Consider the following 17078-nt stretch of genomic DNA (forward strand, 5'->3'; position numbering starts at 1 on the left):
TATATGTCAAGATGTGCAGGGCACAAGTTTGTGTAGAACCTGCAACTTCATTATGAAGTTTACTCAACACAATAGAGAATTTATTTTTGCTCTGACCAGTTTAAACAACACAGGGAGGGTGGCATGTTTTAATAAACGTAACGTGTTTCATTGTTCTGAAAACAGACTGAGAGTGATGGTGGCCCTAGCATTTGATCACCCAGGCCCCTGACTTTATGCTCATTACTGCTGGCTAATTTGATAGCTGATTGTTCAACATGCATCTCCCAGGGGATGATCAGGTGCTGCAAAAATAGCAAATTCTAGGCGGATGACTTTGCTTCCATTAGCACTTCTGGTCCAAGGGTTAGAGGGGCTTAAAGAGGAGAGTAGCGAGAATAAAATCAGGGAGTGAGCTCCCTGTGGATTTCACCTACTCTGTTAGGACTGGTCCCTCCTTACTGGAGGCTGACGAGGGGGACTAGACCATGACTTGTTATGGTAGCTGGTGGACACTTTCAAAAACTACAGTGATGTTCTCCAATACTTTTATTATCTCCAGTTTTATGGCACCATATTAACTATTATTTTCACACCGTTTAAAATTCCCATTTCCATAATTCAAATACCAAGAAATTACTACACATTCCCGTATACAGTCAAAAATAGATTTACTGGAATGTTTTTAGTTACAGCTGAAGGCAGCAGCATTTACAACACTTAGCTTTTGTTACACCCATAAACGTGGAAATTGCTTGCAAAGCAACTGTAATGTGAGAAGAATCTTTCGAATATTGATGGAACGGCTACATAGGCTTCCTGACCCCCCACCTTAATGCAAGAGTGCAAGTCCTTAAGCCACTGCAGAAACAGTCGGAAGTCTCGTATCAGTGCTGAACTACAGACACAAATAGTGAACGGGCAAGTATCTTGTTTCAAATCAGATCCTTGGAATGTGGCAAAACAGGCTGGCTGCCTTGGCCTTGAACATAATTATTAAAAGCACATTTTGCTAGAAGGGGAAAAAGATAATGGACATTCTCAATGCTCCAGTTTGAAGTGATACTTGCCTCTCAGTTTCTTGGAAAAGAAGTTTTGAAAGTTATATACATGGGTTTCATTTAAATTATGCAGCAATCTATTATTATTATTATTGTCCCAGATTTTGTTTAATGAAGACCTCTCTCATCAAATCAAGTGCGGTATTTCACAACTGTAAGTACTGCAAGAGAAAAACACGAAAAAGGAACACGTCAAAATCATATCCACATGCCATGTTAGAAATAATATTCTTAAATGCAGCTGTGTCCACTTGGGAAGTAGGTAATGAGGACTAATTTTGGGCTGAAAGGACAGATAACAAATGAGAACGGAGAAGCTAAAATAATCACAAAATCACCTGAATGTCTAACATTGGCATTTTGATTAAACAGATTATGGCTGAATCTTCGCATACAGCTGCTAAAATATTTTAAAAATAAATAACATGAGAAAATACTTAATATATTAGTAAGAAAGTCTGTGTGTAATCTTAGTTTTTTATTAAAAACATGCTTATATGTTAGTAGGAAAAGGCTTGAAATATATATGATAGTTCTGTTAACAGTAGCTATCACTGTGTGGAAAGATCACAGTTGAACTGTATCTTCTTTTTCATGCTATTCCACATTTTCTAGTTTTCCGAGGAGAGCAGAAAGTTCCGAGACGCCCTACATTATGTCTCAGCAGGACAGCAGGGACAGAGGAGATAGTTAGTCAGTGGGTAGCCACGGGCGGTTCAGACTTCATATCCAGGACCTGGTCTTTTCCTGGCTAGCACTTGCTTTAACAAAGCCTTCAGCCACGGAAGTTTTTTGTTTAACATACCTTGTCAGGAGTGGAACTCAATCTTTCCAAGGAGCAGAAAAGAATGTGACTCCCCTGAGATGAGTGTGGTGCTCACACCTTGAGGCTGATGTACATAGCTTTACTGGGCCTCAACAAAAATCCGTAAGAGGCCGTCTTAGATATGTACCACATGGAAGGGGTTCCCTCCTCTGACTGGTGAGTTATGAGGGACACCCTCAAGTCAGTTTTATTATGATGATGATGTTATTCACCAATATGTCTTTGTTTTTTACTTTCATTTGGGGGGCGGGAGGGTGGTTAACTGAGCTTATAGTGACATCTTGTGGCCATTTGATGCAATTACAGCTTGGGCACTCATGGCGGACCAACACCATTAGATTATAGCTCTGAAATTGTAAGATGGTGATTTTCACTCCAAAGAAGAGAGACCATTGCTACTTCTGGCCCCTCAGGGGTATTTCCAGGTGATGAGAAACCTTTGCAGAAGTGTCTACTTATTGTCTGAGATATGTAGCTGTCTCACAGGGTCCCCAACAAAAAAACATACTCCCAGTTTTAGGGTTAGAAGGAACATTTCTGGCTTGTCTGGTATACACAAGGGCTTGGTCACCCACGTACTCCAGCCCCCCTGAATACTGTGTGGTGCCCAGGCTCCTCTGAGTCATATAAGCGAGGAGCCACCAACCTAGGAGCGACACTCAAAATCAGCACATTTCAGACCCAAAGCAATTCCTTGGCCTTGGTTGATCAAGAACAAAATTTTTTAATTATGGGAAGTCAAAACCTCCCTCAAACCCTCTGTAGGAACCTGGACCAGTGCTATAAGTATAAGAAATATGGGGCTGAATCGTGCATGTTTTTATCTAAAAGGGGATCTGAAACATTTCAAAGACATTTCTCTTTACAAAAGGGGAAATTAAACTAATCAGGCCTATTTGCTATGTTAAAATTACGTGGGAAACAGAAAGCACTGTCAAAAAAATACCTGTGGTATTTGTATGCATACATTATTAAAATGAATGTTCTTTTTGAAATTATATATAAAATTGCCAAGAATCTACAATGTCCTGATATTATCATTTGCAATTCTAGCTATCTTAAATGTGAGTTGCAGAGAAAAGCACATTTGTCAGTTGTGCTGTAATAAGATCTTTGACACGTCATTTCAGTCTGCCGTTTACAATGGTAACATTGCTAGTGATGCTGCTGCCTCCATGAAGCACAACCAACAGCCTGTCCCTCCAGGACAGGGGACCCGTCTTCTGCTCCAGCCCTGCTGCCGGCTCAGACTTCACGCCCAGGGCCCAGTCCTTTCCTGGCGAGCACTTGGCTCCACAAACCCTTTCTCTGTTTGGCCGTGGCAGTTCCCTGTTCATCACCACCACAGTGTATGGTTGCATCTTGGCATCTGCAGTAGTTATGTTCTATAGTCTCCACAAACACTGAGTTAGTGAACACTAACCCATTCTCCTACAGGAAATACAGGGTTAAATTCCTGCAAGCCCCTGGGCACAACATTTTGTCAACCGACCAATACATAGCCTTTTTATTGAAAGACACCCTATGTAATATATGCTATTGAATTCATGGCTGATAGCATGGTAACCGAGACCCAAGTGAAGCCTATCAAACAATCGATTTTCTCCTTCCAGCACATCCCAGCCTGCCTGCACTCAGCAATACGGACACTTCAGCACTGCACTAGGGGCCACGTTAAACAGTGACACCGCCAAGGAAATGCACAACTGCGAGAAACATGGCGCTCACCGGAAGGACCTCGTTTACACGGCCAGAGCAACACTAGAAGGAGGGCATGGCCTGGTCAGACATCAGCTGGGAATGTGCGCCTCAGGGACACTGCTCTGAATACAATGACTAAACGCAGCTCAAGTACTGAGGTGGGTAACAAATCACTGTTCGCTAGCAGGTGAATTCACAAACCCAGAATCCACCAATATAGGTGAGGATTGACTCAATTTCTTTGCAACAAAACTCTTTTCTCTTTAAAAAGAGAATATTACCATGGAATTTTTCAAATGATTATTTTGAGACACTTTCCAAATCTTCATAAAGTCCCTGTAAACACAGGGAAAGAGGCCTTGGAGAAAATGAGATATCAAAAATGATCTTACTTAAAAAGAATAATAAGGATATTAATGACTGAAATCAAGCTGAAATCCAAAACAAACAAAAACGCATTCATCTGAAGAGCTTATCTAGATTTGTCCTTCAAACAATACAAAGAGATGCAAGCTGCCATTCCTTCCGGTTGATATAAGCAGAAGATGAGTGCTGTGGCCCAGGTGTAACAGTAGCCATATCTGGCCTCAAACAAAGCACTTAGCCCTGCGTTTGCATACAATTTAGAAGCATTTTCAGAGATCACAGAGTTAGGCTAAGAGCTCTTGACTGGGGTCAGAAATCATTACTCAATCCTGACAGTCAGACCACATCAACTGAAAACAAATTAAAAAGGGAATTAAAATGAACCCCAGAACAAATGATACTCCCCAAAATTAACAATCCAGGAAATACTTACTGATGATCACCAACAAAAGGATAATAGCAACCAACGCCATGATGGCTTTTATCTATAACACACAAAAAGGCATAAGAAAGATATTAATATTAATCCTGACTTTATTTGACTATCTGCTGTTATTTACCATATTATACTAACTCATCAGTGAACAGGCTCATCCCTTAAAAGGCTTTCAAAATAGAATTTTTCATATGAACTTGCTGTCGTATTAGCATCTTTTCGTTAATAATCAGGGTTCCCCCAATTTAAGGGTTTTGCTTGCCTAGAATTTTCTGTTCAAGACTCACTGCCCAGTGGACAGTAATTAAAGTCTTCATGGACCTGGACTTCTTGCTCTCACTTCTAATATGAGACCAGGAAAAGCACGGCATTTTACCAACTCTGTTAAAAAGCTGAATCAGGATAGAATAAATAGCACCAGCATCCAACACAAATGATTTCATACACACAGGACAAGGCAGCATGTTTGTAGCCTTGCTCAAAGGATATGAGAATTCTATTTTGGCTCCCCTTACTTTCTTCTTGGTACTTTTATCTCTGTTTGAGGAAGGGAATTTAGATTCTCCATGAATAACCTTATGTGACAAATAGTGTGGCTGAGAGCATTCTCTGTGTCAGGTTCACAGTTGTGGAGAAATCTGAAGGTTAGTCCTTAATGAGCTGACTAAAATTTTAAGCTCACATCATTTCTTTCTATAATATTATCATATTCCTCATTTAATCCTAAAATGCATAAATTATAAAATGATTTGATTTTTCTGATGAATTCAAATGAAAGCCTTATTTTCATTAAAAGTTTTCACAGATGATCGATTAAAAATGGTTCAGGCCCGGTGGGTGTGGCTCGGTGGTTGAGCATTGACCTATGAACCAGGAGGTCACAGTTTGATTCCTGGTTGGGGCACATGCTAGGTTTCGGCTCAATCCCCAGTACAAGGTGTGCAGGAGGCAACTTATCAATGATAAGAGAGAATTTCGCTCATCATTGATATTTCTCTCTCTCCCTCTTATTTCCTCTCTGGAATCAATCAATCAATCAATCAATCAATAAATATTAAAAAAAGAAGTAAATTCATTTCCAGCAAGTGTTTTGCAGAAATATAGTATATAACAATTCTTTTTCCTTGTTAATTTTTCTTTTATTTCTTATTTCTCTAGAATAGTAATAGTGGAATTTTTTTCTTGCCTGTCACCTGCCATATTCTGACATATAAACTGCTTTTATCCCTTTTTCAAGAAATACATTTTTCTTTAGCTTTCGTTCTACCTTATTAATATCTGTATGTAATGCTATTGGCTGCTCAAAACATACTAATAATAAATTCTAAGAGAAATTAATATTTCTTATGTGTAGAGGTAGCACATTATTAATGAAATGTAACTGTCTATGAAGAAATCCATGAAAACAACTTTTTAAGCATTGTTTGATTCCTTTAGTTATTCCTGTTCCCAAACTATTAATCACTCAGCATGTATTACTGAGTTTGGCCCAGGTTCAGAAGACATAATGGAAAGTGAGGCAGCCATAGGATCTGTCCTCACTGAGCTTGTAATCCAGGGGCCCTTTCCTTCCTGACTCTGAACAGCACACAGGTGCTCACCAATCTTTCCATGAGCTTCTGATTTACTCACTTTGCATCCGCGCCACCACATCTGCCGTCGAAGTTGTTTGGATCTGTTGCTAAAAGCAGTTGCGTTATCCGATAAGCTTTCTATATCACATAGAGGATGGAGAGAAGGATTAAACGACATAACAGGATTCTTTTATCTAGTCACACAAAGACAAGAAAATATTAATTTCTACTTCTGCAAATTTATTCCCTTTTAAGCATGAAAACAACACCTTCCCTTTCCTCCACCCACAAACTTTGACATTCTGTATTGTAAAAAAAAAAAAAAAATCAAAAAGCAAAAAACTGCTGCAGGTCAGTTTGTTCAATCCATATTTATAACATTAAGAAAAGTCTTTCCAGGGCCTTAGCCTTTCAAACAAACTTATGAATTCTGGTAAGAAAATACTCTTTAGCTACTTGGGATGCGGGGGTGGGCTAGAAAGGGTCAATGGGTGGGGGAAGGGTACATCTGTATTACATTTAACAATAAAGATAAATTTTAAAAAGTAAATTTAAAAAATTTAAGTACTTGGCACATCTACAGAAAAAATTGACATGTGAAGGTTACATTCTTAGAAGACACCAAAAGTGACTGATTTAGAAGCAAAAAAAAAATATGAATTTTAAAAGTGATTAAATAAGTTTTTTCTTTAAACAACTCTATGAAGGATTAGTCATATATTCAGCCACTCATTATTTAAACAATATCTGAGCACCTATTATAGGCACAGAGACTAACATGTTACCAGAGAAGAAAAGATAAAACTATCAGATACATTTGAAATAAGTGTTGACATGATTAGACCTCTCCTGGAGATGAGAAATACAAAGCACATCAATGTAACAGGAAAAAAGAAAAACAGGCCACTCTAACTCTTCAACAATGAATTTTTAAATTTTTCATCCTCAACTGATCACTTGACGAAATAATACAACAAGATGATTTAAAGTAAAGGAAGCTAAAGTGAAAACATGACAGTCACCAGTTAAGAACCAAATACTATTTTACTAAGTCACATGTTCCTAAACTCCAGCTAGAAAAATGAGAAGTACACTATTAAAACATAGGTTAATAATATCAAGAAATATATAAAATACTGTACCTGATTTGTCCTGTAGTTCATCTAGTCTCTCCCCTCTTTCAATTACCTTTGTAATATTTTCTTGCATGACATCAATAACTTCATCCACCTGATTCTGAACACTAGTTTTAAAAAAAAGATTAACAATATTTACTTTTCTCTTGAGGATTTTATAATTTTTTGACTTTCATTAGACATGATAGAAAAGAGAAAATTCTCAGAATTATTCAACTATGAAAAGTTAAAGTACGGAAGAATTTAGTCAGATAGCTTGACTCTGACCTACCAGCTTCATTTTCTCTTCAGCGGGGAGTGGAGGCATCACACGGACTCAGCTGTAACCTCAGCGTGCTGTCCAGTTCACACAGTAGGACTAACGAAGGAGTTGCCCAAGTATGTTAGGGGCTCATGAACACACCGTTCCCCAAACGGAAATGTAAGGTCTGCTCCAGGGCACTGACACTCAGTGGGTAAAACGCTTTTCCTCACTCTTCCTCGGTTTTCACTTAAACAGTGTTTGAGACACTGGCAACACCCGGGAAGGTCTGAAGCACCCACAATGGAGCAACTTGGAAAACCTTTATGTTGTTCTTCAGAATAATAAATTCTAAGAGAAATTAGTATTTCTCTTAATATTATAAAATCATAAAAATATGATTTCCTCCTTTATATCAGGTGATGAGGGCCTTTTCTATCCAAATTTTAGGCTGTTCAATGAAGATTTAATATATATTCAAAAATTTAATAACTGGTTTTCAGCTGCCTACTCTCACTCTGGAGTACATCAACACAGACGTGTTCACTATTTTAAGTGTCTACTTTCCCTCTGTTGCTCCAATCATTAGGCAAAAACTACCTTATATTAATTTATGACATAAGTCATGGTGACACCTTGATTTCAGGACTTTGACACCCTGTGCAGAGGGTCAGCTATACAGTGACTGAGCTCCTGAGCCACAGGAAACCGGAGATGACAGTTGTGTCCTGTTTTAGGCTGCTAATTTCAGGCCAATTTGTTACACAGCAACAGAAAATAAAAACATCCTGTTTAGTACTTGAACCAATTTGTTGGTACCTTGGTTCTATATTTCAGAATCCGTGAGCTAGGATAAGTGTGGACATATTTCTTCACACCAGCAGCTACCTGATTTTAGTCCAAGTATCTCATAAAAAATATGATACCCCATCACAGTATCTTTTTCCCATGATGTGCCATCTATACTCAAAATCAGGGCAGCCTATCCCTCCTTAGTACTGGAACCCTAGCCGGTTTGGCTCAGTGGATACAGCGTCAGCCTGTGGACTGAAGGGTCCCGGGTTGTGGGCTCGATCCCCAGTCTGGGGCGTGCAGGAGGCAGCTGATCCATGATTCTCGTTCATCCTAGATGTTTCTATCTCTCTCCCCCTCTTCCTTCCTCTCTCTGCAATTAATAAAAATATATTTAAAAACAACAAACTAGACCTTGAGATTGTGCTAAATAAATAGATTTGACATAAGGTAATCAAGTTAAGAAAAACCAAGAACTAGGAACTGCATTTCCTTAGCTATAAGCCAGAGGTAGTTTTGTGAAAATAAAAATTACTGGGTTTTTAAAACCCAGCAGTTATATTTTGTCTATAACAGGGCTCAGCAAATTAAAGGGCTGGGTAGATAATAGATATTTTAGATTTTGCGTGCCATCAGGTCTCTGTCACAACTACTCAAATCTGCCATTGTAGTTTGAAAGCAGCCATAGATAATAAGAAAGCAAATAGGCATGGCTGTGTTCCAATAAAACTTTATTTACAAATGTAGGTGGCAGCCAGACATGACTCACAGGTTATGTAGTTTGCCCCCGTCTGGTCCACACAGAAAAATGTAAATCACTTAAACAAATGAGTATCTCAGAAACTTACTGCTTAATTTTATCATTTCTAGGTCCAAATCTTGGTCCAGATGGTCCCCTTCTGAAAACAAAATATCAAGTGCATATAAATAATGAGAGCGTTAAAAACCAAGGACAAAACAGAAAACACACAAAATCAAGCCAAATCCTAAACATGATCATTCATCATAAGGAATCACAATTTACTGGTACTGTTGGAACTGAATGATACGTAATCATGTCTGTCCTTCATTGGTACTTAATGCTGGCCACAATTAACCTAATTCTTCTGAATATTATAACTTTTGGGGAAATTTGGGTTTATATAACCCTTACACACAGGATGCTCTATGATTAAACTTTGAAATACCATAACAACTACAATGCCAGTGAGTATGAATAGCTTTATGATCAATTATAGAAAACTAAAAGTACATTCACCTTGAATTTCGGCCATAATGGAATGTTGATTATCAGGGATGGATACAGAGAACAATCCATTCAAAACGCTAAAAATTTTTAAGTATGTTTTTTGATTCCTCATTTTAAACTTAAGCTAAAGGGAAATTTTGCAGGACTCTATGAAAATATCAACATTTCTCAAATCATTCTCTATAATAGTAAAATGCTGTATCATTTTAATTAACCCCTTTTAAAATTCCGGAAATAAAAAAACCTTTTAGATATTTTAAGTAATGGTTCTTCTTCTGATGATAGAGAATAAGACATAAACTACAAAACTAGAAAGAAAATAGATTCTGTACTAATTAAACACTAATTCCCAAGTCCCCACTCCTCCCAGCCCCTGGCAGCCTCTGTTCTACTTTGTGCTCTATAAATTCGACTACTCTAGGCACATAATATAAGTGGAATCATGTAAAATTTATCCTTTCATGACCAGCTTCTTTCATTTAGCATAATATCTTCAAGGTTCATATCCATGTTGTAGTGTGTTATCAAAATGTCCTTCCTTCTTAAGACTAAAAGTCCACTATATGTATATCACATTTTGTTTTATCTCTCCATCCACTGATGGACACTTTGGTTGCTTCCAACTTTTGCCTATTGTGAATATTGCTGCAATAAACATGGGTGTTGATTAAATTTTTAAAATTATTTCAAGAACTTTATTTGGTGTCCCCCCCTTCCAATGCAGACAAAACCACAGGGTATGGGAGTTGTACTGGGACACGTGTGCTAGTTTTGTTGTCCAGCCCTTTGGAGACGCACAGCATCATCTGGGAGTGGACCTTCAGTGGTAAATTGTTGCCTGAAGAGTTTGTGTTTCCCACAGGGTGTCTACACTTCATTCAGGTAATCACTTATTTAACTAAACCATCTGGCCTTCTTTCCAATACTGAGTTCTTTTTTGACAGGTAGCTATTGCTGTAGTAGATTAAGGCTCCTTACCATAATCAGCACTATCAGCAATTAGCTTTATGACTCTATGGAAATCTTGTCACCTGTAGGAAATTATCTTCCCACTTCATCAACCCTTCATGCAAAAAAATGATACTATTTCCTGTAATTGGATTTGTTTTATATCCTGTAGGCTCTTTCTGTTCAATGCTTCATGGTTGTCAATCACTTTTTATAAAATGTTTTTATTTGGGGTGGGGGGTGGGGGCGGGAAAAACCTCTACAAAAAACTTCACAGCATTATAACAAAGAGGGAGACAGATGGTTCCTCTCAAGATTATCTCTACATTAATCTCCAGAGTAAACTACAACAGTATGTCCTCCTTCCCGACTCTGCAAATACAAACACTGGCCTGCATGAGAGCTTTTTCTAAACGTAACTCCAAAGGATCCATCGGGTCAATTAATTCTGACAAATTATTTAGGTAATTCAATGGGGGAAAAGAATAACCTTTTCATCAAATGGTGGTGGCACAATTAGATAGATATATGCCAAAAGAATAAACAAATTATCCTTTACTTAATTAACTCAACCATATGTAATAATTAATTTAAAGTATATTACAGACCTAAATGTAAAAGGCAAAACTATAAAACTCCTAAGAAAAAAATAGAAGAAGAAAATCTTAGTGAGATTGGCAAAGATTTCTTAAATAAGCAAAAATAGTTTTAAAAAAATTAATAAATTTATTTCATCAAAATCAAAACTTGGGTCTTCAAAAAGATACTGTTGTGAAAATGAAAAATTTTGTTGCAAATTGGGAGAAAATATTTGTATAACATATCTGATAAGGAACTTTTTTTCTTGAAAAGTTCTTGTATAAAAAGCTCTTACTAGGAAGACAAATTTAAAATTGGGCAAACAATTTTAACATGTACTTAAAAAAAAAAGATGTGAGGATGCCCAGCTGGTGTGGCTCAACTGATTGTCATCCTGTGCACCAAGTGGTCATTGGTTCGATTCCCAGTCTGGACACATGCCCCAGTTCGGGGCTTGATCCCCAGTAGGGGGCATGCAGGAGGCAGCCAATCGATGTTTCTCTCTCTCTCTCTCCTTCTCCCTCTCTAAAAAACACATTTAAAAAATAAAGGTATGGGGATGAAAAATATGCACATAAAAGACGTTCAACCTAATTTGTTATTAGGGAAATGCAAATTAAAATGTAATAAGATACCACTACACACCCACAAGAATGGCTAAAATGAAAGACTGACCATATGGAGTGCTGATGAGAATTTGGAGCAATTAGAACTCTCATGCAATGCTGATGGGAATATAAAATGGGACACCACTTTGGAAAATAGCTGTACATATACACCAGCCATTCTACTCCTAAGTATTTACCCAAGAGAATGAAAGCAGATGTTCACACAAAACAATCTGTATGAAAATGTTTATAGTAACCTTATTTATAGCAGCTGAAAAGTACAACTACTCCAAATAGCCATCTTAAGTGAATGAACTGCAGAATATTCATATAATGGAATACTACTCAGAAATAAAAAGAAACAAACCTGATATATGTGACAGCATGGATGAATCTCAAAATAATTATGCAGATGAATGAAGTCAGTAAAAAAAGAAGCATAATGTATGGTTCCACTTATAATAAAAAAAATTCTAAAAAGTACAAACTATAGAAATAGAAAGCAGATCGGTGATTGCCTAGAGATTGGGAGAATGAGAGATTACCAAGAGATCCAAGGAAACTTTGAACATGATGGTGCTGTCTATTATTTGATTTTGTTCATGATTTCACAAGTGTACAGTACATATGTCAAAACTCATAGTGTATACATTATATGTCAATTAGAGCCCAATAAAGCTGTTAAAAACCTACAGAAAAAAGTCCTCTTCTTCATCTGAATCATCTTCCAAAAGATTTCTCTGTAAAAAAAAAAAGAGAGAGAGAGAGAGAGAAAATGACTTGAGTTTTCAGATTTCAGGGCTTACACACTGTCAGGAGTAATAAAACAAGTTCTGTCCTGGTGAAATTTCTGAACTCCAAGCTTCCAGGGGGAAAAGTAATTGCATGGGCTTCAATGGCAGCTGAAAGATATAGAACCACACTGGGAGACTTTTGAAAGAAAATGCTTCCAATAGTGGAATCCTGTGATTGACCACGAGGCAGAAAGGTCACTGAGCCGGTGTGGAGCAAGGAACGGAGGGCAGTTGGGAGAAGCAAGTCCCTTCTCCTGCCTTCCTCTATTCAGCTGTCATTCAACAGAGATGTTTGAGCATCTATGTGCTGGGCACTGTTCTAAGGACCACGCACCGGCTTTGAATAACACAGACAAGGTTTGAGCTCTCAGAGGAAAAATATCTGATAGTGATAAATGCTATGCAGAGAATTAAAACAGTGATTGGATAGAAAGAGACAGGGGGATTAAATGAGATTATGCTGTTCAGGAAAATCACTCTCAGGGCTGAAATTTAAGCTGGGATCCAAACGGTAACAAAGAGCCAACCAAAGATCAGGGTGAAGAGAATTCACAGTGCAGAAAAAGCCCCAATGGATTAATGTGAATGGTTTGACTTCTTAAAAAAAAAATTATACATGATTAGAGTTCAACATTTTCCAGCCAACATCTGTTTACAAGATCAGTAATGGAAGGAGAATTCAATTAAGTCACCAATTTAAGTATACTACTTTTTAATGTTTACTGTGACAAAGGGATTAGAATATAGCCATAAACTTTCAAGTTTTCTAAAACAACGTACTTATAAAAGGAATGAAAACGTTTTTAGTCTTTCTTTTTTAAAAGCTTAAGATTCTGACCTTACCCTTTCACTTTTCACAGAACCAGTGACATCATCATCGTTTAGGTGGCGCTTGAACTTGGGAGGCATATTTTTTTTTTTACTCTTCTACTTCCCAGCAGAGTAAGTACTCACCACCTTAAAGAAAAAATAGGTTTCATTGGATTTGAGACTTCTGGGTGTAAGGTAAAGAAAGTACTTACAACAGAGGCCGAGACCTTACTGTGAAGGGGCCTCCTTCACGTCTCTGACTTCAATTACTCCCTCCTCACTTGCTCCTTTCCAGGGACCTCCCTGCTGGGCCTCAACACATAAGAAATAGTAAAAATCATGAAAAAATTGATGTAATTTTCTTAGGAGAACATGTGGAGGAAATGAGTGACAAAGTTTTTATAGAATGAAAAAGCAGACTGTACATGAAGGAAATGACTATAGGAGGGGAGTCCCTGAAAGTGAGACATTGAATGCTTTAGGCCAGTGGCCGGCAAACTCATTAGTCAACAGAGCCAAATATCAACAGTACAACGATTGAAATTTCTTTTGAGAGCCAAATTTTTGAAACTTAAACTTCTTCTAACGCCACTTCTTCAAAATAGACTCGCCCAGGCCGTGGTATTTTGTGGAAGAGCCACACTCAAGGGGCCAAAGAGCGGCATGTGGCTCGCGAGCCGCGGTTTGCCGACCACTGCTTTAGGATTTTTACTTGGAGTAAGCAGTCAGCGGAACACTTCCAGTGAGTGCTCACTTTAGGTTAGTTGTTTGAACAATGATTCAGCTCCCTCATGTGTGAAACAGTATTTTCTAGGCTTCTGCATGGAATTGGGGGGTGGTCTACTCATGCAAAAGCATTCTGTAAACTCTAACATCCTGTTCTGAAACAGCACTGGGTGTTCCAAGAAAAGTGATGTTTGGTAAGAACTGTTCAACAAAGCCAGTATTCTTCTTCCCCTACAGAAAGTCTCACTTCCTTGTATATGCTAATATGCATTCTTTTCCAGGAACACGCTTGAGTCTGCAACATACACAAAACTTTCTCCAGAAAAAGCTGACCTAGGCAGGTATGAGTTTTCAGATTCTTGGACTAGAAGATGGATGAATGATGAGTGCCCAAAGTTTTACTGTGAGCTGGGCACTGTGCTCAGGCATTTATGTGCATTTCTTGTTACTCTTAGGCACTAGAAAACTACAGGAAAGCTAAGGCTTAGTAAAGATAAGTAATTAATAGTGTTAGCCACTCTGCTCATTGAAATAGCAGAAGCACAGGCCTCAATGAATCATGGCTGTGCATGATCAGTTGTGATATTTATTCAGTTAGTGGCCCAGCAGGTTACACAGTTGTGTCCTAGAAAGACCACTTCCCTATAACAATCCAGCAGCCCTCTTCCCCCTTCCGCAAGAAGAATCTGAAGATCCTCAAATTAACTATAGCTGGACATCAGTTTGTTGGTTAATGTTATAATGTAAAAAAATAAACAAGCCCACAGTCCAGTTTCAAAAACGAAATAAAAGTAAGATTTGAAGCGGGCTTCCTGTCAAAACAAATTGGTAAGAAACTGTTCTTTAATAAGAAATGCTCCAGAACCTGAAACGTAACCATGTGTTAAGAAAAAGAAAACAAAAACAAATTCTTGCCACCTGAGTAAACAACTCTAGAGTTCATTCAACAATATTTCTGGCCTTGATTTCAGAAAAATTCATTCATGCAGAAATGTTAGAGAAAAAAAAAACACACACACACAAATGACAAAGGAAGCAACGGAAGGACTGAGCTTTTTATTACACCCGTATTTGGTCTGCATGTTAAACCCCACAAAGAGGCTACCTCAACCTCTCAAAGCACATAACAGGCAGATTTACGTAACTTCTTTATGAAACACACGGTGAAGCTACAAGCTTAATGATGAGCAAGACCCATCTTCAGAGCCCATAATCCAAGGATCAGCCTCAGGAAGGCAAGAAACCAGCGTCCGACCAACAAAAAAGCCAACAGCAAAGCAGCAGGCAGATGAACTAACTACGCATCATGAACCACAGGGCAAGTGATGATATCTGTACCAAACCACTCACAGGAAAAAAAAAAAAACATGCTTAGAAATTAGACTTATACATACTCTACAAAGATGATTTCTGAAAAACAAGACAAAACAAAACCTCACGTATGCATTCAGGTGTTTGTGTCTAGATATATATGTCAACAAGAGTCAGCATGAAACCGTGCACAATTCACCTAAAAAATGTCATCACCGTCTGCTTCCTATGCCCTCCTCCCACGTTTACAATGTATGTGTTTTTGGAAGAGGCAGTACGTTCTCTTTTCGGGGGCTTTACGCATAACACACTTCTAACCTGTTGTTTAATAAATGCTGGCAAAAACTAACAAGCCACCTTGTGTGTTTCATTTCGCACCGGGCTCGCAGGCAGGCCGAGGGTTCCCTTGTCCCCGCCTCCACTCCCGGTCGGACTCCTCTCCCCGCAGAGGCAGTTTCCGGGAAACCAGCGCCCGGAATTGCACGCAGCCTGGAGGTGCCGCTATTCACAAAACCTGTCAGCGCACGGATCGCCCGCACTCGCCAGTCCTCACACCCCGAGCCTTTTAAATCCCGACCCGAGCCCGGCCCTCCAGCCAGAGGCTCCTCCCCCGCCCCATCTGTCGCACCAGGTCTGCTCCAACCTCCGGTCCTTTCGGCCCCGCGACACCCACTCCCTCCCGGCTCCTCCCGCCCGCACACCGTCCCATCACCCTTCCTCACCGCAACCCCGGTCCACCCCCCACCTGCTCCCGCTCGGGTCACCCTCCTGGGCCCCCAGGCCTGACGCGGACGTTGCGGGACTGGGGCGTCGTCTCGGTTTCCTTCCGCCTCCCTCCTCCCACCTCCTCCCACCACCTCTCCGAGACCAGGCGGGCGCCCGTACCTGAGTCTCCCGGGAGGTCTCGGGCGGCTGCGGGAGGGAACGGGGAGCCGAGGAAGAAGGCGGGGAGCGGAGGCAGTGGACGCCCAGTCGGCGTCCGCCGCTCCGCCGCAGCTGCGCCCCCGCTTATCGAGCTCATTGGCGCTCCGCGGCCTGGCGCCAGGCAGGGGGGAGGGGGCGGGGCCAGGCCCCGGCGATCGTCGAAGGAGTCGATTCCGCCCTCGTCTCTCTACCCAGAGAGGGAGGATCCGGCAGGTGCTGAGTCCGATCCGATCCCTAGGGTTATAAGGCGCTTTAAGGGAGGAATAGCTGGTTCCCGAGGTTCCATTCCGACACGGCGTGGTGTTGGGAGTAGGCGGAGGCAGCTGTGATCAGTCAGTCGGGGTGGGGCTGAGGAGACCTTTAGAAGGAAGCCGAGGAGAAAAGGAGGGTAGACCTTCACCGGCATCCTTGAGAGTTCTGACCTAAAATAACTAGGCTCAGGCACCATCCCCTCATCTTTCCTGGATTTTTAATTTCAAACTGTTATTGCCCACTGGTCCCCAAGGCAAACAACTTACCATCTATGCTGTGCCCTTAGCTTTCCCTATAAAAGTGAATTAACTGCCTACCAGTCCATGCGTTATCAGGAAACTGGCGTGCCCGCAGATGTCCACGAGAGAGAAGGAAACTACTGAACGCAGAGAATTCTGGGAATCAAATCTCATACTTAGAGGAGGTCTGGCTGGATTTACTGTCACACAACTTTATTTCTTTTTAATGAATTGTTTTACCTCAATTATGAGTGCTCAGTTCCTATATGGCTCATGATAAGAACTGGTGACGAAGCGACAACAGGGTCCAGGAAGCCTGCCCTCTCCCGGGGTTGGGACCCCAGCCTAGGTTCCAGGGAACTGGCCACTTCCGCCCCCATCACGGGCCCGCCTACTTCCGCCTCACATAAACAAACGCTCGGCGCCTGCGTGAGGCGAGCCCATTGCAGCCAATGGGGTGCCAGGAACAAAAATCATTGACCAATGAAATGCTGGGAGGTCTGGGCGGTCGACCAATTGCGAAGCC

The 17078-nt window shown here is 40.2% G+C and overlaps 1 protein-coding gene across 3 annotated transcripts; it reads right to left on the bottom strand.

The window, feature by feature from the left end:
* Window positions 1-633: 633 nt before the first annotated feature.
* VAMP4 (vesicle associated membrane protein 4) lies at window positions 634-16310 on the bottom strand. Of its 3 annotated transcripts, XM_054711447.1 has the most exons (9): window positions 16023-16310; window positions 15221-15236; window positions 13134-13247; window positions 12190-12236; window positions 8961-9011; window positions 7086-7186; window positions 6002-6081; window positions 4367-4418; window positions 634-1201 (listed from the first exon to the last, which is right to left on the bottom strand). In XM_054711447.1, exons 3-9 carry the CDS (start codon window positions 13197-13199, stop codon window positions 1173-1175), a joined length of 426 nt encoding a protein of 141 aa, XP_054567422.1. In that variant the 5' UTR covers window positions 13200-13247; window positions 15221-15236; window positions 16023-16310; the 3' UTR covers window positions 634-1172. The 3 variants fall into 3 exon arrangements, with proteins under 3 accessions (XP_054567422.1, XP_008144067.1, XP_054567423.1); XM_008145845.3 differs by lacking the exon at window positions 15221-15236 and having other exon boundaries at window positions 16023-16308; XM_054711448.1 differs by lacking the exons at window positions 13134-13247; window positions 15221-15236; window positions 16023-16310 and adding an exon at window positions 11864-12014 and having other exon boundaries at window positions 12190-12228.
* Between the last annotated feature and the right edge of the window lie 768 nt (window positions 16311-17078).

Source organism: Eptesicus fuscus, chromosome 22, assembly GCF_027574615.1.
Source record: "Eptesicus fuscus isolate TK198812 chromosome 22, DD_ASM_mEF_20220401, whole genome shotgun sequence".
Lineage (NCBI taxonomy): Eukaryota > Metazoa > Chordata > Mammalia > Chiroptera > Vespertilionidae > Eptesicus > Eptesicus fuscus.

What these genes read in the sequence shown, in the direction of transcription:
- VAMP4 (XM_054711447.1), bottom strand. Translation starts at nt 13,199, where the DNA reads ATGCCTCCCAAGTTCAAGCGCCACCTAAACGATGATGATGTCACTGGT. An exon ending in GTTCTGTGAAAAGTGAAAGG is followed by an intron (nt 12,237 to 13,133) that starts GTAAGGTCAGAA and finishes TTTTTTTTACAG; the next exon opens with AGAAATCTTTTGGAAGATGA. An exon ending in TGTGGTGGCGCGGATGCAAA is followed by an intron (nt 4,419 to 6,001) that starts GTGAGTAAATCA and finishes TGTGTGTTATAG; the next exon opens with ATAAAAGCCATCATGGCGTT.